Here is a 22014-nt window from a genome sequence, read left to right as displayed (position 1 = left end):
ACAGGGCTATGAGTCCAGGGAAAACAGAGCTGCAAAGTTTGCATAGGAACCCATGGGAGAAGGCTGTGGGCAACTGCCTGTTTTGCTTGTCTTTAAAGGCAGCTATGGAAGGGGGTGGGGGAAACATCAAAGTACAGCGTAGACAGGGCAAGAAGAGGGAGTCTCCAGTGGGCTGGTGTGAGAAGGGCAGACAGACCACCTCTAAGGGTATTAGGGAATATGGCTGTTGCCAGATGCGCCTGCAGAAGAAATCATAAGGCCCATCCATGTATAACATGAAAAACAAGAAGCTCCTAGTAGAGCCAGGGAGAAAGTCTCAACTCTTGAAGGGAAAATTACACGACTGGGCGTTTAGCACACGGATGATGGGCTAAAGTCTGCTTGCTGGTGCTGGGAGGATGGGGGTTCAGCAGCCGAAGCAGGCGCCACAGGGTGCGGTGCTTGGCAGCCATGCCACTGTCGGTCCCTGCTGTATGTGCCAGGCTCAGCCTGTGCCCGACCACTGGCAAACTCCGTGTCGGTTTAAAAATAAGCACTTCAGCCTGTTGGACAGTCTTCCTTATAAAAATAAATACAGCAGCTCAGCCAGCCTGCTGGGAACACTCGCTGTGGCAGATATGCTCTTCAGGGGCATTTCTTCAACGGCGGGTACCCCAGCTGGAAACACGGCCCTCTCTACCAACCTGGCCTCCACTGCACAAGTAACCTCACGTGTCGGAGGCACGGTGGGCACAAAATCCCCCGCCGACCCCAGCCCTACCTCCAACACCCCTCCCTGTGCTGTGGCAGCCCGAACCACACCAATGCTTTCTGCTAGGGCTGACCCACGGGAGGAAGACGCTGCAAAGCACACAAACGGCGTTAGCGGGCACAGCACCTCGCCCCGGGGGGGTGGGGGGGCAGTCAGAAACCGCCTGTCCATCGCCCTGCACCTCCGAAGTTCACTTTGGAGCAGAACAACTCCCTCACTCCTTCTCCCACCCCGCCGACACCCCTTCCCCTACCAGAGCCCCGCTACCCGCAGAGCGGCGGCGAGCCTTATAGCGGGGTGGGGGGCGCAGCCGCAGGTGGGCGGCTGCGCCCGCCGCCCCGCCCCGCCCCGCCCCGCGCGCCGGCGCGGTGGAGCAGCGGGGACCCCTGGCGGCCGCCGCGCGCAGCCCCCGCGCGCCGCCCGGCGGACTCGCAGGCGGCGCGCGCCTCTGAGCGGCGCGCACAAAATGAGGTGAAAAATCCCCCATCGGGTCCCGCTGCGCCGGGGCGGGGGGGGTGCGTGGGAGGGGGAGGGAAGGCAGCGGGTTATTCTCCGCCGTGGTTTTCCTCAGCGCCGGCCATCAAAGGACGAGTGGGAAAACCCAAACAAAAAACACTCCCCAAGACCCCAAACTCAAGGATATTTAGATACTCCAAACATTTTAAAAATTAAATTCTACAATTTAGGTGTCTCTCACAGCTATTTCTTAAGTCTCAGGAACAGAAAAAGAGCAAAAGTATCCTTATAGTTAAAAAGAAGGGACTGACAGACCTTGGCGATCCGGTTCGGTCAGCCTGATTTCAGCGACTAGAGGCCAGTAACCAAAACAACCCATCCTACTTGCAAGTGATTGTATCGTTAAAAGGCCATAAATCCACGTTAGCCAGTACTTAAGCATAAATCACAGTAAATCAATCAAATTTTTTCTCTGCCAGGAGCAACCGCCTTAGTGGATAGCTGAGAAACGCTCGAGAAAAGGTTTGTCATTAACTTTAGAAAGTCTTTGCCTCTCTCTCCGGCTGTATTTTTCATTGGCAGCCAAGGGAAACGAGGAATTCGGGTTGGCTGTCCCTAGCTTGTAAGCAGGTATAGAACCAGTTGAGGAGGCACACTTCAAAGTACCTGTAACTGGCTCCCTTGTGCTAGTGGAAGAAGGTTTGAAGCCCGGTTCTGCAGGGCCTGCTGGAGCTAAAGACTTTCAGTAACGTCTCCAAGACCAGCACAAATTTTGCCAGAGCAGGAAGAGCTGCAAATGCTTCTGAGAAATAAAAGTGATCCTGGCAAGTTGAGGAAGTTATGTAAAATAAACGGTAGGTAATTCAGTCAAGGCAAAGGCACTTAAGGAGGAATAACTGTCTGTATAAATGTATAACCCTGCGTTGCCAGTGCTTTAATAGCTCTGCAGAAAGGGCTCTGGGTGTTAAGGTGGGTCAAAAACGAATTAACGCTGGTGTTCATGGCAATGGAAGCATAAAAACAAACTACACTGTTTGTGTAATTGATGCCTAAAGTCATACGTGTTAAACCTGTTGTATCACGGGAGTCAGGAGAGCTTAAGCCTAGCAAGAGAGCAAACAAACATTGTTTCATCTCCATGGACGTGAAGTAAACCTTTTGCTTTCCTCAGGTCTGGAAGGGCCTCGGCTGAATTCAGCGTCAACATTTCTGTCCCACGCCGCAGGAAAGAGGGAGCGACTGGGACACAGTCCATCAGAGAGCAAGAAAAATGACCAGAGTTTTAGAAAACTTTATGATCTGTAGGAAAAAGACCAGAAGACTTGGGTTTCTGTAGAAAAGACTGAGCAAAGGCAGGGCAGCAGTTCGCAGAGGTAAAAAGTTGCAGTGAAGATGCTTTGCATGTGTGCCGCGAGCAGGGTGAGTTGTAACCACCTTAGATTGAAACCAGGCTGTATCCTGGGAGACGCGTTTGTAGCCACAAGGACTGGACTGTATGGCACTGGAGCAGCTTCACTCATGAAACCGAGAGCCTCCCGTCCCTGGAGTGGTAACGGGCTTGTGTGCCCTGTTCTGGGATTTTGGGAACAGGAAATATAACCCCCTGTCAGGCCTGATGTAACTGATTTGGAAGGGCCTCGCTTCCCTCCTGCCCTAATCTCTCCTCGTTCGTGATTTTGCTCGCCTCTCCCATCGCAGGGCCGTTCGTACCCGTTTCCCCGGTGCACTCCCTTTTCCTCTATCATGTCAAGCCTCGGTGCTCGGTGCTGTTTCCGACACCTGCTTTTGCAACCACTCGCCGTCCCCAGTTTCTCTCCCAGCTCTCCCCAAACCTGCAACCCTTTCCTCCGAAGCAGACAGGACATTGCACCCCTGCAGCCGGCAGCATCCTTCCCGGGGACGGCGGGGAGCACCTGCCCAGCCAGCTCGGGGCGAAGGCAGGCAGCCCTCCGCCCGCCCCGCCGGGCCCCGCGCCTCGCTGGGAGCTGTAGTCCCGGAACTACGAGCCCCAGCGTGCCCCGCCGCCGGCCCCGGGGCCGGGCCGGGCCGGGCGGGAGCGGCGCGGCATGGCGCTGCGCGGCTGCCTGGGGGCCGGGCGGGGGCTGCTGCGCGCCGCGGGGCCGCGGGGACCGCCCGCCCGCGGGGCCTGCGCCGGGGGCCGGGTGAGCGGCGGCGCCGGGGGGCCGGGCCCGCCGCCCGCGTCCTTGCCGCGGGCCGGGGAGGGCGCCGCGGGCCGGGGCCGGGTGCGGGGGGGAGAGGGGAGGGCTCCCGGCGGCGGGTGACCGTCCCCTCCGCTCGCCTTGCAGCCGCCGGCCTTCGGGTTCCTCTTCGACGTGGACGGGGTGCTGGTGCGGGGCAGCCAGGCGGTGCCCGCCGCCCGCCGGGCCTTCCAGAGGCTGGCGGACGGCGGCGGGCGGCTGCGGGTGCCCGTCGTCTTCCTGACCAACGCCGGCAACTGCCTGAGGTCGGCCAAGGCCCGAGAGCTCTCCCAGGCGCTGGGGCTGCAGGTAACGGCGGCAGGCCCGCGCCCCGGCGGGTTCTTCGCGGCCCGGCGCCGTCCCCCGTTCAGGTGTCCGGGAGGGGGGCACCGGGAGGAGGAGGAGGAGAGAGCCCACCCAGCGCGACTTCCCCGGGCGGGACGAAGGGCTGGGGGCGGCAGCACCACCGAGCGAGTGGTCCTGCCTCGGCCTGAGGGGGAGGAGGGAGGCGGGTGGCGGGGGGAAGGGATGCGACCCGATCGCGGGGAGAAGGGGGGAGAATCTTCCCCGCGGATCCCCCGGCAGCTTCTCCTCCCTCCCGCAGGTGTCTCCGGAGCAGGTGATCCTGTCGCACAGCCCCCTGCGGCTCTTCAGCCGGTTCCACCAGAAGTGCATGCTGGTGGCCGGGCAGGGGCCGGTGGAGGAGAACGCCCAGAAGTATCCTTTGCTGCGCGTGCCTCGTGGTGCTCCGCGCCTCCTGCCACCGCTTCCCAGCTAACCGCTGCTGCTCCTGCCCTGCCTGTAGCCCTGCCACTCGCTCGCTCGGCTTGGAGAAGCGCAAGGAAACAGAAAGGCCGTTGGTCTCGTCCTATGGGGAGGCACCCTCGCGGAGAGGCTCAAATGCAGGCACTTACTGTTGATCTCCATCTTGGTCACCTCCTGGCTGTCCTTGGTCTGTGTTTGGCTTCTCACACTGATTACCTTTCCTGTGAGCTGCTTCCTGCTGGTCAGATGTCATCCTGAGGACTCCATCAGCTTTGGGCCTCTCTCACTTTTGAGATGAAATTGTGCTCCTTCCCGTTCTTTCTAAAGCAAAGTGCATTAGAGACCACTCCTAACTCTTGCACAGCTAAGTTTTCCCCAGGAGTCTGACAGCAACTGAAGGAACCCAAATATCGTTAGAACCAGAGTGTCCCAGTACAGGGACATGGTCTAAATGACAATCCCACATGCATGTTGCCTGGCTGAGGAGAGAGCACAGCAGGTCGGACATATCCCATGTCTGCAAGGAGGTAAGAACTGCCTGCAGGGTTTGTGACATCTCAGCCAGTACGCACATGCAGTCACATCTTGTACTTCACGATTGACTTCATTTGGTACAAAACTTGGCCTTTCTCTTTCCTCAAGGCCAGTAGGGTGAGCTAAGAACAAGGTGTTCTGAAAGCAAATGCAACTCATCCTTCACTTGCATTGTTTTATCAGCACGGGCCATTTTCTTTTCACTAGCTAAGCTGACCAGAGCTTCACTGGTTCTGCTTCTAACCAAGAAGCCTGACCAGCCCCCTGCACTGCACCAATATGAGAACCCTGGCCTTAAAGGTGTTCCAAAGCACATCCATTCTGTCTTACAGCGACCTCTGCTCTTTGCCTAATTCCAGGGATCGCTGATCACAAACTAAATCACCCCAGTCTGGTTTTTTTTGTAACCTTTAGGGCCACCTTTAGTTGAAGCACAGCATACAGTTTGACTGAAAACCATAAGGTTATGCATTACCAGGTTAAATAACTGCTTTGCTACTAGGACCTGTATTCCTTAATCCTGTAGATGCTTTTGCAAGTAACTTAAAAAACCAGTCACTTAAAAAGAACTCCGAACTTTCCTTGATGGTTTGAAATAGCCTGGGGTTCAAGCATGTGGTCACCATAGAGGCACTGAGGAAGGCATATCCCCTGTTAGACATGGTGGATCAGAGCCGGAGGCCAAAGGAGCTGGTAATTTCCTGATGCATCAGTAGAACAGGGTGGTCTGGTGTGGTGGCGCTTACAGCGTGTAGCATGGGGTGGAGACGCTGCAGAGGCACAGAGCAGCTGGCTGCTAGTGACTTTCTTTAGCGAGAGCCTGGGACTGGTACTGAGCAGCTAGCATCTCTCTGCTCTTTCCAGCGCTGGCTCCTGCTGGAAGGGCAGTGACTTTACCCTCTCCTTTCTCAATGCCATGCCTGTCTTTCGTTGCTATTCCTTGCAGTGAGTAGTAAGAAGGTTTGGTTGACATTTCTAGCTCTAAGACAGCAACGCAAGATCTGTGAAATCCAATCTGGGATGGGGGGTTGGGGGAATCTTTCTTCGGGATTCCAGGTGGCCTTGTCCTGCCTGTTTATGGGACTGCCTTGGCAGGTTCAAAGGAAGCATTTTTAGTTTTGTTTTGGAGACGGCATTAGGTTTTGCATTACTAACCCTGCTTCGTTTTGTTCTGGCAGCCTCCTCCAACCACTGGCTTCCCCACTATAGAAGGTAAGCAATAGCCTTTGTTTACATATGAAGAGCAAGCAGAAATAACAGTTGGGCGAGCCAGCTGGGATGGGAGCTAATGATGTGCTGTCGGCTCATCGGTATCCACAGGCAACTTATTCAGAAGATACAATCAGGAGGCAGCCTCGCTGCCCTCACGCAGCAGGAAGCACAAGCTGATAAGAGCAAAGCCAACTTTTCTCTGTGCCGCGCTCCAACATCTGGAAGCAGTGGTGCATGTGGTACAGTGATAGGCAGACTGGAGCCCTGGCACAAGCCGTGTTCGGACGGTAGCTGTATAAGCCACGGCCTCCCAGCAGAGGGGTGCTTTTGCTAGTGGGTGGCTTTTGGTAATGGGTCCTGTACTTGGACCCAAGTGAGTTTCCAAGCATCTCTTGAAATCTTCCAGGGGTGATTCTGTTTGGCGAGCCAGTGAGGTGGGAGACAAGCTTGCAACTTATTATTGACGTACTCTTGAGCAACGGGAACCCTGGGGCAGAGCTGCAAGATATACCATACCCCCATCTGCCTGTCCTCGCCTGCAACATGGATCTCCTGTGGATGGCTGAAGCCAAGATGCCCAGGTGAAAAGCATGTGTGGTATTTGTTTTAGCTTGTTTCATATATCTCTCCTGCAGATGATCTTTTCTTACATACTACATTTTTTAACATTAGAGTCTGCCTGTATGGCTTAATTAGCAGCAGAAACATGAAAACTGCATGAGAAACAAAGACTAAAACTTTCAAGAAGCAAAAGCCAGACCACTGCCTGTGGAGGCATGTGTGGGTAGATACCGTGTCCAAACTAGGCGGTACCCTGTCTACAGCAGATGGTTCTCCTCACTGAGGAGTGTTTGCTACTTAAGTGGTGTGGCTAGGGATACTGATGACCTCCTTTCTGGAGCAGGTTTGGCCATGGCACTTTCCTTCTCTGCTTGGAGAACATCTACAAGAAAGTGACAGGCCGGGAGCTGAAGTACGAGGCCTTGATTGGCAAACCCAGCACAGTCACCTACCGCTATGCCGAATACTTGATAAAACAGCAGGCAGAGACACAGGGCTGGAAGTCTCCCATCCGACGCCTCTATGCAGTTGGGTAAGAGACTGTTTTTCCTGCTGGTTTCCTTAGGGAGTTGCATACTGACTTAAGTGGTTTTTTTTTTTTACTGGAGATTTCTAAAATGAATACCGAAATCCTGATGGCATCTCTGGAGCCTCACATCCTATAACAGAGGCTTGCTAGCTTTTTGCACCCTATGCTTTTAATAATTTGAAGGGCACTGTCAGCCTAGCAAAGCTGTTACTGTGGGATGCGGAGTACATGTAGCACGACTGGATTAAAGAAGAAGTTAAGAGACCCAGATGTAGCACCATTAGCCCAGTTAGGCCGAACACTTTGGGATCGTAGGGTGTACATTACAGTAATGGCTGAAACTGCTGTGGGTGCTTTAGATGTGTCTTGTCCCCTTTGAAAGATATTTGTGAAGCATGTGGCCTTCACCACAGCTGAACAGGACACACCAGTGGGTGGACTCACTGGCCCAGTCTGGGTGGTTCTCCTGATGTTGGCACACATCTTGTGCCCCTTCCTCCCTCAGTGCTGCCTTAATCCCAGTCTGCCAGAGCCAGAAATTGATGCATGGGCTAGTTTCTCATTTCTGTTTCACACTGTGACCTTATACAGGGATAACCCTATGTCCGATATCTATGGGGCAAACCTCTACAACAACTACCTCAAGTCAGCTCACCAGAACCAGGTCCAGGCTGGGATGAAGAGGAGCCTGCAGGCAGCCAATCCCCAAACTGAGGATCCCCTCGAGCTGAGGAAGGACTGCAACAATTCAGTGGAGAGTTGCAAGTCGATTCTGGTCTGCACTGGGGTCTACCGCCACAATGCAGATGTTCCCAGTAACACAGAGGAGTGCACAAGGGAGACGGTGTTCCATGGCCATCGGGACTTCTGCTTTGACCCCAGCCTGGTGGAGGCATCTTACATAGTGCAGGATGTGAATGATGCTGTGCAACTTGCTTTCAAGAAGGAGAACTGGAGCTAGGGTTAAGATAGGTGTGCCTAAAGATATACTGCCAGGGATTTTATGTGCTAGAAAAGGAAGAGGGAAAGAACAGGGAGAGACCTGGGATGATCTTCTAATCTGGCCAACATGAAAGAAAACTCCCTGTCTCAGCACTAAAAGCCCTTTGCTTTTATTGATACTCATCTGCAATCCTGACAGCTGCCAGCAGGCTTTCAACTGTGAATATATATTGCTGCCATCAATAATTGAGCCATAATGGAAGCAGGGTATAAGGAGAAGGCTTGTCCCAGCAATCCCAGTTTTGTTCAGCCATCAGAGTTCTTTCTTTTCCACCCTTTGTGCATGAAGATCAGGCAAGCCCACCCTTCTCCTCGCGATGTGTTTGAGGATGAAGCTCTTCCCTGTGCAAGGAGCCACCATCAGCCAACGTACCGTTCGTACAATGTACTATTCGTCCAGACTGACGTGAGCGCACCAGAAGGTGTGTTGTGGTGACACTCTGCCAAGGGAAGGCTTTAAGTCTTAACATTCTCCATATGCAGAATAAGTGCCTATGGACTTTAACAAATTCTGTTTGCTTGGGGATTTGCCACTGCGTCACTGTCAGTCTGAAACAAAGTCCCATTTTGCAGTCCTCCAGCAGCTATGGAGAGGCAGGGCCCCTTGAAGGAAGCTGCAGTAGCCAGAGCAACTTGCTGCAGGGCCGAGGGGAAAGTGATATTATTCCCTCCCCCCCCCTATTTAGCATTCTGTGAACACTTCTGCCTTTTCGCATGCCGCTAGGGAGCCAGCAGCCTGCTCTCAATAGCAGAGGAAACCACCACAGAGTCTGAATTTCCAGAGTTGTCTTTGCCCAGAACTCGGTGTTGCAACAAGAGGCTGTTTTGGCACGCACCCTGACCCCAAATGTTGCAAGGGACATCCACCTGCTCCAGCTGGCACAGCTTCCAAAGAGGGGCCTCTCTTTGGAACAAGGGCCAACCAGAAAGAGTCACAGCCTACCTTTGCTTCTGCCTTGCATGCAAGGAGTGAAAGAGGAGATCATCAAGCCAGGATGGTACCTGGGCCCCAAATCCCCAATCCTCATCTTTAAGAGTACAAATGTATCTGTCCTTCACTTCCTTTTTTCCTCTCTTCCGTCGTGTGGTTTGCAACTCAGCGATACCCATAGGGTCTGATCCCTGTTCCCTCCTCTTCCTTTAGCATGCAGGTAGAGTCCCCCTAAAATGAGTTAGCAGCTGGGACTTGCCTGTCCAGGAACATTTCCATATACCTAATGACATGCACCTTCCATTGCCTCTGTTTTCCTAGCTTGGGCTAGCTAGAGAAAGATCAAGCCCTGTGTCTCCTTAGACAGTCCAAAGAAGTTAAGCAAGCATTGCTCGAGAAACTCTGTGTGAAAGATTGGCTCAGCAAGGAGTGTCTTAATTCCGGAGGAGCCTTGTGATTTTAGACGCATAGATCAGCCTCCATATGTGACGGAAAGCCTTTGGAGCTAGCACAACTGAGTTGGTGTTCCTAGTTATGCTCAGCTCACACCACACTGAGAGATCAGAAATAGATCTGCTCTGCCTCCTCTTTCTTCCTTCCTGCTTTACCAGGCAGCTCCATACACAAGGTACAAGCAAGATGTGCAGAAATTTGGGTTGTTCTTAATTAAAATCTCAGCATCCATGTGCACTGACATTCTGCTTCAGCAGCTCTCCAACCTCTCGATACTGATATATCTTCCTAGGAAGGTCATACTGCAGAGCAGGCTCTTTTCTTATGCTAGGCTCTGTGTCTGAAGGGGACTGGATGCTCTGTCAGTGACTCGGGCAAAGAGGTCCTTCTCCATGGCTTCTCTCTCTTCTTATTTTCTGAATAGGAGCAGAAAAATACCTCTTTGGGTGAATTTCCCTCCTGTGAAATACATAGTGGGAAGCAGTCTCTTCCTCTCTTAGCACTAGCTGGGGATCTTCTCCTTTGTCTTACCAGGACAAGAATCGCTTGCCTGCTTCTAAAAGCAGCTGTGTGAGGAACACAATCTTAGATTTGAATCCTTTGCCTTTCACTGGAGAGGAAAAGAAATTACCATTTCATCTACCTACACAAGACAAGGACTTGTCTCCAGTTCCCAGAAGAATAGGTACAGGGAAGGACTTTGCATATAACAGAGGGAAGGTCTTTTAGCTTTCAGAACATCTCTTCAGTCACAATTGTACTGTGGACCCAGTGTGCAAGGCCTGAAACTGGAGGCCCAAAACCCATTTATTCATAAACTAGCTCCAGTGTCCCTCAGCCTCACTTTTCAGAGGTGACATCCAGCACAGAAAGAGGAATGATCCCTTCCCTTCCAATATTTGCTAACTTGGGTGATAACTTCCATAGGGTTAATTGGGAACTGTCTTCTAGGCTGTGATTAGATAGACCTCAGAGAGCTGGTTGCTGGCAATAACGCCTTCAATTTGGTAGGTACTTATCTGCAGAAATACTAAGGTCTGTCCATCTGTGTGCAGTAACCTTTGGCAGAGGTCTTTCTTGTTACTTGTTAAGATTGTGGTGCCAGTTACTCAAAGACAAGGTGCTTCTGAACCAGTGTTCCCTGGGGGGGTGTAGCACTGTTGGATCAGCTATCCCAAATGGAGCCACGTGCACTGGCTGCTGCGCTGATGATGGCGGTAGCTTTGTGTAAGGAAACGCACAGAAGAATTTTGAGAAATCAAAAGCAGTTTGTAATTTCATATCAGCATGCACAACACATCTCAGCCAGAAGCGAGGTAGGTAGGAAGAGGAAGGAGGTAGCACCTCCTTCAAGAAAGGAAGAGGTTTGCATTTGCACAGAGAGTGAGCCAGGCGTCTCCGTCTTTGGAATAGCAGTGGAGGTGAGCTGACTGATGCGAATCTGCTTCAGATTCCAAGTCTGCCTTTAGGTCCAGATTTTATTTTTTTACCATGTTAGTGGTGTTGAAATAGTGCTCTGGGAGTCTTAAAAATGTGTAGGAGGAACTTCAGTGACAAGGAATTTAAGAAATGTTTCATTTGCGAGTTGAAATTGGTCAGAGAAGAAATCTAGAAGAATCTTGTACCCTTTTCCTAGTTCTTACCAAGTAAGCTTGCATAAAAGGCTCTGCTTTTTGGCCTGTGCACTAATTAGTCAGATGGGCTGCTCTTGGTCTGAGTAACACTGAGACCTTTCCCCTCTTCCCCTGCTCAGCTCCTTGAACCAGTGCACTTTGTCCTAGTCACTCCCAGGAACTGCATGGGCACAGTGGATGGAGTAGGAAATCTGGGTTCTCCAGCTGCTGTTGGATACTGGATTGTGGAAGATTTCTACAGAGGAAAGTGCTTGCCAGGTCTCCTCTCTTCCAAGTGTTTTGTGCTAGAGTGCTGTGCAGACTTCTAGCTTATCTGCAGTTCATTTATGGACATCTGTTATTGCTAGAATTCAGTGAAATCCTTTTTCCTTGGAATTGCAGCTTCCTGGAATTAGCTTCAAGTGTGGCTGGAATAAACCCTTTCCTTTGTCTCATGTATTGCACAGAAGTGGGATTTCTGAAGCTGTATTTCTCTCATTTGGAGCAAGCATACTTCTGTACAGATTATGGGACCAAGCAGGAGAGGGGACTTCACTTGCTGACCTAATACCTTAATATTTATATGGGGCACTGCCCTATACAACAAACATGGTGAAGACCCAATCCTAACAACTCCATCTTCCACAGATGGATGGGTTTTAGTCAAGCCTAAAGGGAGAATGCAGTGAGGTGAGGCAAGGGAGAATAGCAGGGAGGAACCAGAGGAGGGTTAGACCTTGTTTTGGATCTGAAGCAGAGAGCTTTTATGTCATGCAATAACATGGTGGCCGGAGAGGTCAGTTCCTTTATTCCACAGGACACATGCAATTACTAGCCTGGTGTTCAGGGAGTCATATAACACTACTGTCCCCTTTCTTCCAATCTTAATCCTGGTGTGTCTTTTTCCCTCCAATAAATGGGTAATGTTTCAGATTATGTCATGTACACTGTAGCAGAGTGATTACATATCATACAAAGAAATCACAAGCTGTGATTATTTTAGATTTCATATTAATTTTGACCCTGTTACAGAGTTGCTCCTTTGATCTAACACATATAAAAAATAATAAATGATGTTTTCTTTGAAAGAAATTTTAAGGTGTTGTGTGTATGTTTCATGAGTATTGTCCTGATCTCTTTCATGTCTTTGCCCTAGGAGATTATCAGTACAAATTCTGTCTTTTGTTCTGTTCATCAAGTCATTCTCAGATTTTCTTGAGAGGACCACCCTGAAAGATACCCCTCCAGTGATTCTTTTGATTGGGCTAAACTGTAATTCCCTGTAAGCTCTACATCTGCCATTGTCGGGCCAGATGAGTGCAACTTTGACCATTCCCACTCTGAAGGGGAGAAAAAAAGGACACATCACAAGCTATGATGCCCTGACTGACTGTTAACAGTCAAAACTAATTTTGGGATGCCACCTGTATATGAGATGCTTTCAGGGTAGGTATTTAGTTGTGACCTGACTTAGCAGTTGTTTGTAATGATTACTTCTACTAGGTGGGGAGCCACAAGCTAGATGCCACCAACTTAGAACAAGCCTAAGGGCATATGGAAAGCCATTAGGAGCTTACTCAGCATTGTGTTAAACCCTTTGTGATATAAAAGAAACCCAATTTGTTTGACAAGAGCTGTGCTCTGGTGCCGTCTGAGAAAGGTAAGTGGAGTTAGGGAGACATATACTAACTGGCAAAATGTCAGATTAGAGCCAAAAGCTTCCACTGATTTCAGCAGGTGGAAAATTAAAGATCCCAGTAGGTGAAACCCATCAGCTTTAATGATCTAGAAACGGCCAGTTCACTTGCGTTTTTCTTACAAGATACTCCACCAGAAGGTTTTCCATCTACAAAGTTCACAGCTCACAGGAGGCATGTTAGATAGCAGAACAAGCAGGATTCAGAGTCCCGAGAACTTCTTGATATCGAAAGGAACAATCGATAAAGCAGTAAAAGCAGTTTTGGAGGGACAGGACAAGGATTCCCATTCTCAGCAGAGAAAGGAATCAAGTCTTATTCTACATTCCGGAGAAATGACCTATGGCCCCAACCTCTAATAAATAATAATAAAAAGTATTAACCAGCCCCCTCCTTTTATCCAGTATACAGGTAGTTGGAGCACTCACCCAAGATAGAGCAGATCAAGGTTTACTTAGGCAGAAAGAGATCAAAACCTGAACCTCACGAATGCTTTTAATCACTATAGTATTGTCAAAGCAAAAAGGCAGCCTAGGGTGAAGGTGTCCCGTGTAGGAGACAGCCTTAGCTGGAAGCTAGAGTCCCATAGAAATCCTTAACCAACATAAGGAGCAGAGTTAAATATTGGCATCATGAAACACTGAAGAAGGAACAACTTGAACAAGAGGGACTGAGAGCCCTGTTGAGATCGGAGTTTGCTCCCAGGTGGATGCGGTGAGAAATGCCTACTAGAGTAAGCTCTGAGAAGTGCTTAGTCTGTGGATTCTGGTGGACCTTGAACACAAGCTTAGCAGTTATCTGCTCACCCTGGTACAGAGGTTGGCCCTTCAGGGGCATGCCCAAACCCTTCCTTTACTGAATCTAACTAACCTCAATTATAAAAGCACAAGTCTATGGATTTTTGCAGCCACACAGGCAATTTTATGAAAATTATTAACTTGAAAACCTTTATGGATCCAATCTGCAACAGTTTAAAACCCCACACCAGCAAGGCAGCTACATGTTCTTTAGGAACTGTTCCATCAAGAAAGCACTTTTCTCTAGTTCACTGTAATAAACCTGCTTTTCCCTTTCGGTCAGTTCAACTACTAAGATCTTTCACTTTTTCCTCAAGGTCAGTTCCATTACACACTGTGTGCTAAGACTGAATCAGTACAAATACTAAGAGCAACTCCCAAATCCTCTTAACTCTCCAAACCCCTACCCTGCTACAAGCATGAAAAAAATCTCTTTGCATTTTATGCTGGTATCAAAAGCTCTTTGAACTGAAATGTAATTATAAGCAATAGATTGTTACACTTTTATACCCTTTTGAAGAGTATCTCTATTCCCCAAACCCTAATACTGGATCAGCCATTTAGTTACAAAGACTCTGCGTTCAGAGATGGTCAAACTGAGGTGTCTTTGAATTTTGGTGTTGGCCAGGTGAAACTCTTCTACACTTGCCTGTAACTTCAACGCTGACCGTTTGAATGGATTAGATAAGTGCAGTACAAAGCATGCGTCAGAGAATCCCAGAACCTTCCTTTCCCACACAAAAGGCATTTTGAGTATAGTTAGAGCAGATTACGCTCAAACTCACTGAGATCAGCTTTGCCTCCTTCCCTCCCACTGCTGCCAGTTTCTGACAGCTTACTGCAGGGTATAATTAGAGATTTAGTTTCTGGTCTTTCTTTCAGGCATATATTTGCCTCTCTTTTTTTTTTCTTCCCCCAAGAAATTGAGTCATTATTTTGTTTCCTCTTGAGTTCTGCCCTCAAGAAAGTTTTGTCTTTCCCCCAGCAGGGGTATTTTTGAGGGCACGCTACTTGTTTCCGCTAGTAGTGTAAACTAGAAATGGTAGCATTTTAGATATTCAGTATGACTATTTCACAAAACTCTGTTGTCTGCTGCTTGCCTTTAAATATATGTATACACACACATCTATGCATAAATGTGTATAAATACATAAAGAAACCAGAAACATAGCTTTGGAGCTGCTGAAGAGTAGAAGCTATTTATAGTTTAACCTTTTAATGTTTTAGCAGTAATGGTTAAGCACTAACACTTCCAAGGACTGCACATTGCGTTAAATAACTGGATCACATGGGAAGCATCAGCTTGTCATATCTCATCCTACAGTGTGCTACAAAAAGCTCTTCAGTGCTTTCTCGAGAAGAAGCCATTTCTCCCCTCACTCCCATTTTAAGGTCCAGGCACAATTTCTGACTTCCTTCCCCACAAATAAGCTCTTTTCTTATTCTCACCTGTTTGTTTAGGTTGTGTTTGTCCTGCTGGAGCCCACGCCTAACCCAAGGAAGCCCTTGAGCTCCCACCCTCCCTCCCAGTGCTCCCCCATCCCTGCTCGGAGCTCCCCTTGCCCTATAGCCGCAGGTCCTTTTCCCACCTGCCTACCTTGGACGCGGGGACCTTCCCAGCCCCAGCAGGGATCCTTTGATCTCTGGAGAACCGTTTCCATAAGGCTCCTATTGCCCTGCTCACGCAGCCTCAGCCCGGCAGGACTGTGCTCCCCAGGGTACAAGAGGTGCAAACCCCTTCGCCAAGCACGAGCTAGCCCAGGCAGGCCCACTTAGCACCCAGGTGCCTCGCTTCCCCCGTTCCCCTGGGCTGAGCTCGCCACATCACCTGGCTGCCGTGTCAGAGCCCATTTCCACAGGCGGGCAGGCCAGCTGCGGGTGACAGCCCATCCCTCCCGAAGCCCAGGGACCCCCACCCAATTGCACTTACCCCAGCGGGTGGGACAGACACCAGTCCAGCAAGAAACACACCTAAACCTTTGTGAAACGAGGTTTCTTTATGAAATGAGCCTCTGGACCGAAAGCAGAGGAGAGGCGAGTGCCTGTGGGAAGGCTGCCAGGGCAGCTAAGTGAGCGCGTCCAGCCTACGGTGCCCAGGGAGGTGCATTGCCCAGGAAACCTGGAGCACTAGAGCCAACAAGGCAAAGCCGTCACCGTCTGCTGCCCAGGTAGGGCAGGAGCAACCTTCTCTGCATGAGGGCTCTTGCCCTGGGCAGCTCAGATGGATGCTTGGTTTTCACTCCACGTCCTCTCGTAGAAGTGGAAAACTTCTCTTGCAGTGGAATAGGTGAATGTGGTAGGAGCAAGACCGATTTAGCTAATCCTCAGGACTGACCACACATTAATCATGCCAGTGACACAAGCGTTGGCTTACTCTGAGAAGGGTCAGGTGAATGTACCCACCTTAGACAAAGGCCAGGATCCAGTACGTAAGAATGTGGTTTTACCCTCTACCCTTGATCACACACTGACACTGCCATCTAACCCAGCCTTTCTGTGGAAACCAAATGAGGAGACGCAGCCGGTGTCCTTCACAAACCCTCGCTGCCACCCTGAGCCATCCTGAACTGGGCAACTCCCAACACCAGTCAAAGAGAAGTAGCACGGGGTCCTGCTTGAACCTCAAAGAGCAACAGAGCCAGCAAACATCCTCCTTGGTGATGGCCTTGAGCCTCACGCTCTTTATATAACAGAGACCATCCAACAGAGCCCTAAGCAAGGTGTTTGTGGGGTTGTACAAAATTGTAGTCAAAGCAATTGTTTGGCCATGGTTTTTTTCTTTGGCAGGCAAGCCTGTCAAAGGGAGAAAGCCTTGCCAGTGAAACACGCAGTGCTCGGTGGCAGAGCCCGGGCGCAGCGGTTTCATCTCTGACAAAGTCCACACACCTTGAGAGGCTGGAGAGCAAAGCAAACACGATGGGAGTGTATCTGGCAAGGAAAGGAGAGGTGGCTTGCTGCTCACTGTCTTCTTGCATCCTGAATGACCTCAGACTAAGCTGCTCAGCTGAGAGTGGTGCTGCATCGCTTCTGACACGCAAAAGCTTGCCGTTTTCCCGTGCCGGGTGGCTGTGGGCTGGCACCACACCCCAGCAATGCAGAGGGAAGCGTGTCCCCTGCGTCACTGCGGAGGCAGCAACGTGGCAGTGCCTCCGGGGCATTGACATAGGATGTGAATTGTGGGGAGCAGCCCCTGGGGAAGGGCAGCCCCATGGCTCCGTGTAGCAGAGAGGATGCCGGAGCTGTGACCCCTGGGCCAAGCGCCTCGGCAGAGGCCCACGAGCTGCCTGGAATAAATGTGGGCAGCACTGTACAGGGCTGTTGGGAGCCTGCCGTGACAGGTCCTCAGCCTCAGGCTGCCACGCAGTCACCTGCTGGAAAATCAATGGCGACAGCCCTCTTTGGACTCACCTGATCTTAAACTCGTGAATGCCGGTCACAGTTACAAGGCTAGTGATGCTGCCTGCTGCATCCTGGTCCCTCTGTGAGCATCTGCATAGGTGTCCTGCCTGTTTTGCCCTGGGGTGAAGCTTTATGTCCTCCATCCTGGCACCAGGCTAGGATACACCAGCCCTTTCACTGCCCTCCAGGCTGGACTGTTCTTTGGAACACTCATGTTTCTTATGATATGCTATGATTACTGATGTTCTTAAAATGAAGTATTTTTATTTGCTAATTGAAATGTGGAATTAGGGATAAAGGGCTCTTAGCAAGAGAGCGCGTGCATGTTCAATCTCATCTGATGCTATGTACTATGACAAGCTGAGTTAGAGGAAGGCAATGAACACAAGTAGCACTGATGCAAGGTCGAATCTTGGCAAGTGTACCCTAGAACTGAAAACGCAACGTGAGTGTAGCAGAAAATAGGTGTCCCCCATCCTAGCTGCGACCCAGCCACGCAGGTAACGGCAGCAGAGATGCAGCATCATGGACTTTAAAACAGGATAGCATGGGAGACCATGCATGTTCCTCTCCCAGTTTAGAGGTTGTACCCCTTCACTACTGTGCTGCCCAAGTAACTGCATTAAAGCTTGCATAGCCTCCAGTTACATTCCCCCCCCCCGTTTTGACCATGCTTTTAGAAAACTAATTTATCTGTGCCCCCTCACTCCAGTCTCCATTGACATTAATGCTTTTGCTGTAATTCTTCTTCCCCTGCTTTTCCTCTTGACTATTGCTATGTGTCTAAAGAAATCTTCGTGTCAACCCACCTCAAGTTCTCCCCTTCCCTATCTCAATTATTTCTTTGTTTCGGGTTTAAGTATGAATTCTCCTGGTACCCCAGACCGATTTCTCCTTGTTGTCAAGAGCAGCCAGTGACATTTACCGGCTCCTCAGGGAGCCTGCACCAACATGTATTAGATGGTTGTCACTGCTGTCCTGGATGTCCTTTCCCGGTACTAAGCATCTGGGTTTTGCTCAACCCCATGTGTCGATTAGCAACGCCCTCAAAAGTCAGGTTATTTTTGATCTTTATCATGAAGTGTAGTTAATACAGACATTCGTGGGTCCAGCTTATTCAGTATGCTTCACATCATTGACAGGCAGCACCTGGGTCATCACCAGTGGGCACAGGTAGGAATGAGGGACTGGTAATGCCGAGCACCAAGCCACTTTGAAACATGATGTGCCAATCTTTAGTGCTGTTTAGTGACAGATCCATCCAGCCAAGCTCAATTCGAGGTCATTATTAGTGGGTCAATAAAAGCTCCGACTGGTGCTTTCGGTAGAAGTAGAAACTTAGGGCTATTCACATCAATTTAAAACCGCTGTCCCATCACGGCTATGTGGCTTGGCTCAGCTCAGGAAATCAGTGGGGTAAAAGCCACTTACTTTGATGTATAATTACTTACAACAGACCGAAAATATGGGCAGCCGAATGTCCAGCGCCACAGATGAGGAGCCACAAGTGAGTGCTTTGCTGTAGGCTCTGTGCCAGGCCACTGGCCCTCGTCTTGGTCAGCCTAGGGAGATCGGGGGAGACAGAAGTAATTCTGATTTTCTGGCGCCGGTGCGGGGGGCTGTGACATGTCCATGGGTGACCGGCCCAGGCCCGGCTGGCTCCATTCACGGGGGCCTGGGGGACAGTCTGTCGGGCCATGGCCTCCGAGATCCGGCTCTACCGCGGCCCGGGGGACGGGGAGGGGGGCGCCTTCCTCCGCCTCCCCTCCTCGCCCCCCTGCCCCCCTTCCCCGGCCGCACAGCCGCTCTCCGCTCCCCCACCCCCACCCCCAGCCCACCCACCGCCGCCAGCGGAGACGCCCGCCCCGGCTCCGGCAGCTGCTGCGGTTGCGGCTCGGCGCCGCCCCCGGCCTCCCCCGCCGCGCCCCGCCGGCTCCCGCCGCTCGGGCTCTCCGCACCGCTGCCGCCGCTGCTGCCGGTGCCGGTGCCGGTGCGGCGGCGCGGGGGGCGGGCCGGGGGCGGGCCGGGGGCCGCTGTGCGGCCGTCGGGCCCGGCGCGCCGGCTCGGGGGCCGGGGAGGACCATGCACCGCGCTGCCTCCAACCAGCGCTCGGTCTCCTCCTCCTCGGGCTCCTTCCAGCCGCCGCCGCCGCCGCCGCCGCCGCCGCCGCCGCCGCCGCACGCCGCCGACCGGCAGCCCCTCTTCCCCGGGGGCTCCAGCAGCGGCGGCAGCCGGCGGGGCTCCGGGTCGAGCTCGGGCTCGGCGCGGGCCCGCCGCCCCCGCAGCCCCCGCAGCAGCACCGAGGAGGAGGAGGAGGAGGAAGAAGAGGAGGAGGACAGCATCAGCATCAGCAAGCCCCTGGTGCCGCCGCCCGCCGCCCCGCTGCCCGCCGCCGCCTCGCCGCTCCCCAGCAGCAGCAGCAGCAGCAGCGGCGGCGGCGGCGGCGGCGGGAGCCCGGGCCGCAGCATGACGGCGGCGGAGCTGTACGGGGCGGCGGCGGCGGGCGGCGGGGCGGTGGGCGGCGGGGCGGCGGCGGGGGCGCTGCTGGGGCCCGGCGGGGCGGCGGGCGGGCGGCGCTGGGGCTTCCAGGCGCTGTCCCTGGTGCTGCTGCTGGGGCAGGGCGCGCTGCTGGACCTCTACCTGATCGCCGTCACCGACCTGTACTGGTGCAGCTGGATCGCCACCGACCTGGTGCTGGCGGCCGGCTGGGGCATCTTCTTCTGCCGCAACAGCCGGGCGCGCCGCCGGGAGCGGCCCCCGCCGCCCCCCGGGCCGCCGCCGCCGCACCCGCTGCTACTGCACGGCCCCCCCGGCGGCCGCGGGGCCGGGGTCCGCGGGGCCGGGGGCCCCCCCCGCGGCGGCGACTTCGCCTACGCGCATCTCGCCTGGCTCATCTACTCCATCGCCTTCACGCCCAAGGCGGCGCTGATCCTGGGCACCTCCATCCTGGAGCTGATCGAGCTGCGCCTGCCGCTGGGCACCACCGGCTTCCGCATCACCCTGGCGCTCTCCGCCCCGCTGCTGTACTGCCTGCTGCGGGCCATCGGCACCGAGGGCGCCGGGCAGCTGCTCCTGCCGCCGCAGCCGCCGCCGCAGCACCGCGCCGCCGCCGCCTTCCTCGCCACCTGCCTCGACCTGCTCGACAGCTTCTCCTTGCTGGAGCTGGTGCTGCAGCCCGGGCGGCCGGCGCCGCTGCCCGCCCCGCTGCGCTACCTCCTCATCGCCGTCTACTTCCTCTGCCTGGCCTCGCCGGTGCTGTGGCTCTACGAGCTCAGCGCCGCCCGCCCCCCCGGCGCCGCCCGCCTCGCCCTCCACCTCCTGCTGCCCGCCGGGCTGCTGGACGCCCCACTCCTGGCGCTCCGCTGCCTCCTGCTCCTGCGCTACCAGCAGCCGCTCTCCCTCTTCATGCTGAAGAACCTCTTCTTCCTGGCCTGCCGCGGCCTGGAGGCGCTGGAGACCTGCTGCCTCCTCCGCCCCGCCGCCGCCCCGCCGCCCGCCAAGTACGGCCCCGCCGCCGCCGCCCCCGCCGCCGCCGCCCCGCTGGCCCACGGGCTCTCCGACGCCGACGTGGGCCCCCACGGGTACGTGAACGCCTTGGCCGTCACCGCCCAGGGCTGAGCCCCCGCGGCCGCCGCCCCCGGAGGGGCTCCCGCCGCCTCCGGGTCTGCTCCCGGCAGAGTCTCTCTGCGTTTCTGCTCAGGTTCCCGCCGCCGTGGCCGAGCAGGGGAAGGGGACGCGGGCTCCCCGTCGGACTGTCGCTCTCCTCCTCCCTTTCCCGCGGACAAATCCATCAGCGGAAGCTCAGCGCAAACCCGACTACTTGCAGGAGCCTACGGCAGAGGCTTGTCCCTGGAAAACGCACCTGCCCTTCACGACGACAACTCTTCTAGTGCTTCTGCCCCTCTGCACTGTTTGGAGGGTCCCACTCTTCCCCTCCCGCTCCCCACCAGGACATCGTGTTGCTTTGTGACCATAAAGGTTTAGTTTTTCCTTTTCCCCCTAAAAAACCAGGGACCAGCAGGTTTTGTCCTCTCCTTTAAGAGCTCCTACTGACCACGATGACGAGATGTGAGAGGGGTCTGACCAGCAGAGACGTGCCTTTGGGGTGCGGGCAGGACAAAAGGAAGCACGCTTTGGTTTCGCTAGGTCTTGCAAAGCTGCCACCTCTGTTTCCCAGCAGCAGAGCTGCTGAAGATCTTTGCGTGCCAGCTGGGGAACCTCTGGGAGCACGCCGGCCCTCTGGTAATTTCAAGCCTAGGAGCCACTTTCTCCAAGCCGAAAATGTCTACCTCTGTGCTTCAACCTTTTGCATCTTATCTTGACTTCACATGCTAAAGAAACACGTGAATCCGGCATGGACATAATCCAGGGGCTTAGACCCCATTTCACTTCCACCGAGACATTCATTTCTGGTGAGAACAGGGTTTACAGCAGCCTCCTGCTTGCTTCAGACAGCAGCACCCACATGCTGGGGCTTTCATTTCTCTGTGAATATGCATGTTTATGGGATCAGTGTTGATTTTCTTTTATGCAGAGCATAGGGACTCCCTTTACGTAGGCAGGAAAGCTGGATAGATTTCCTCTGGCCCCCCCCATGCCTGTTTGAGAGAGCAGAGACAGGGCTAAGCCTGCAAACTGCCCCCTCTCAAACAGCAGAGCAGAGGATGTTGGCGCTGCTCGGGGCGGGCCCTGCGCTCAGTGAACCTCACTTTTCAGCACAGAGCTCCCGAGCTTTGGTGAAAACCCACACACCAGCATCCTGTCCTCCATGTGCATGTGGTTAAGGGTGGGTGGGGAAAAGTTAATTGTTAGTAACCTCTCATAGAAACAGAGTTATCTTTGGTTTTAAGCTCCATGAATGTTCGGTGGGGGTTAAGGCCTGCTCTTCTGCTTGGCTACAGCTGCTCCTGAAACCAGCCAAATGGAAGCAGGAGCGCAGAGGCCACGTTCGGAGGAAGGACTTTGCCCCTCCCAGGCTTGTATTTTGTTATCTGGGCAAGGCTGCGTTCATTGGGAAAACAGCAGTTTCCTGCCCAGAGCCTTTTTTCAAGCTGTCCTGATGGGGAGGGAAATAAAGCACAACCAACTGCTACCCAGAGCCAACAGCAGGACCGCA

The 22014-nt window shown here is 53.3% G+C and overlaps 2 protein-coding genes across 2 annotated transcripts; both read left to right on the top strand.

Annotated features, from left to right (window-relative positions):
- Positions 1-3261: 3261 nt before the first annotated feature.
- On the top strand, positions 3262-12097 carry HDHD5 (haloacid dehalogenase like hydrolase domain containing 5). Its single transcript, XM_075159500.1, has 8 exons — positions 3262-3369; positions 3514-3714; positions 4010-4122; positions 5304-5397; positions 5883-5916; positions 6323-6497; positions 6821-7009; positions 7598-12097. The coding sequence occupies exons 1-8, from the start codon at positions 3274-3276 to the stop codon at positions 7965-7967; spliced, it is 1272 nt and encodes a 423-aa protein (XP_075015601.1). The 5' UTR covers positions 3262-3273; the 3' UTR covers positions 7968-12097.
- A 6266-nt stretch (positions 12098-18363) lies between these two features.
- On the top strand, positions 18364-20516 carry TMEM121B (transmembrane protein 121B). Its single transcript, XM_075137388.1, has 3 exons — positions 18364-18419; positions 19118-19259; positions 19455-20516. Exons 1-3 carry the CDS (start codon positions 18364-18366, stop codon positions 20514-20516), a joined length of 1260 nt encoding a protein of 419 aa, XP_074993489.1.
- Positions 20517-22014: the final 1498 nt, after the last annotated feature.

This window comes from Calonectris borealis, chromosome 1, assembly GCF_964195595.1.
Source record: "Calonectris borealis chromosome 1, bCalBor7.hap1.2, whole genome shotgun sequence".
NCBI lineage: Eukaryota > Metazoa > Chordata > Aves > Procellariiformes > Procellariidae > Calonectris > Calonectris borealis.
This window is presented reverse-complemented; position numbering and strand designations above follow the sequence as displayed.

Excerpts from the sequence above, each read along its gene's own strand:
- HDHD5 (XM_075159500.1), top strand. The coding sequence starts at position 3,274 with ATGGCGCTGCGCGGCTGCCTGGGGGCCGGGCGGGGGCTGCTGCGCGCC. Across the intron at positions 4,123-5,303 it reads GTGGAGGAGAACGCCCAGAA|CCTGGGGTTCAAGCATGTGG; the intron begins GTATCCTTTGCT and ends GGTTTGAAATAG. Across the intron at positions 5,917-6,322 it reads TGGCTTCCCCACTATAGAAG|GGGTGATTCTGTTTGGCGAG; the intron begins GTAAGCAATAGC and ends GAAATCTTCCAG.
- TMEM121B (XM_075137388.1), top strand. The coding sequence starts at position 18,364 with ATGGGCAGCCGAATGTCCAGCGCCACAGATGAGGAGCCACAAGTGAGT. Across the intron at positions 18,420-19,117 it reads CCACAAGTGAGTGCTTTGCT|CAGCGGCGGCAGCCGGCGGG; the intron begins GTAGGCTCTGTG and ends CGGGGGCTCCAG. Across the intron at positions 19,260-19,454 it reads TCAGCATCAGCAAGCCCCTG|GGGGCGGCGGGCGGGCGGCG; the intron begins GTGCCGCCGCCC and ends CTGGGGCCCGGC.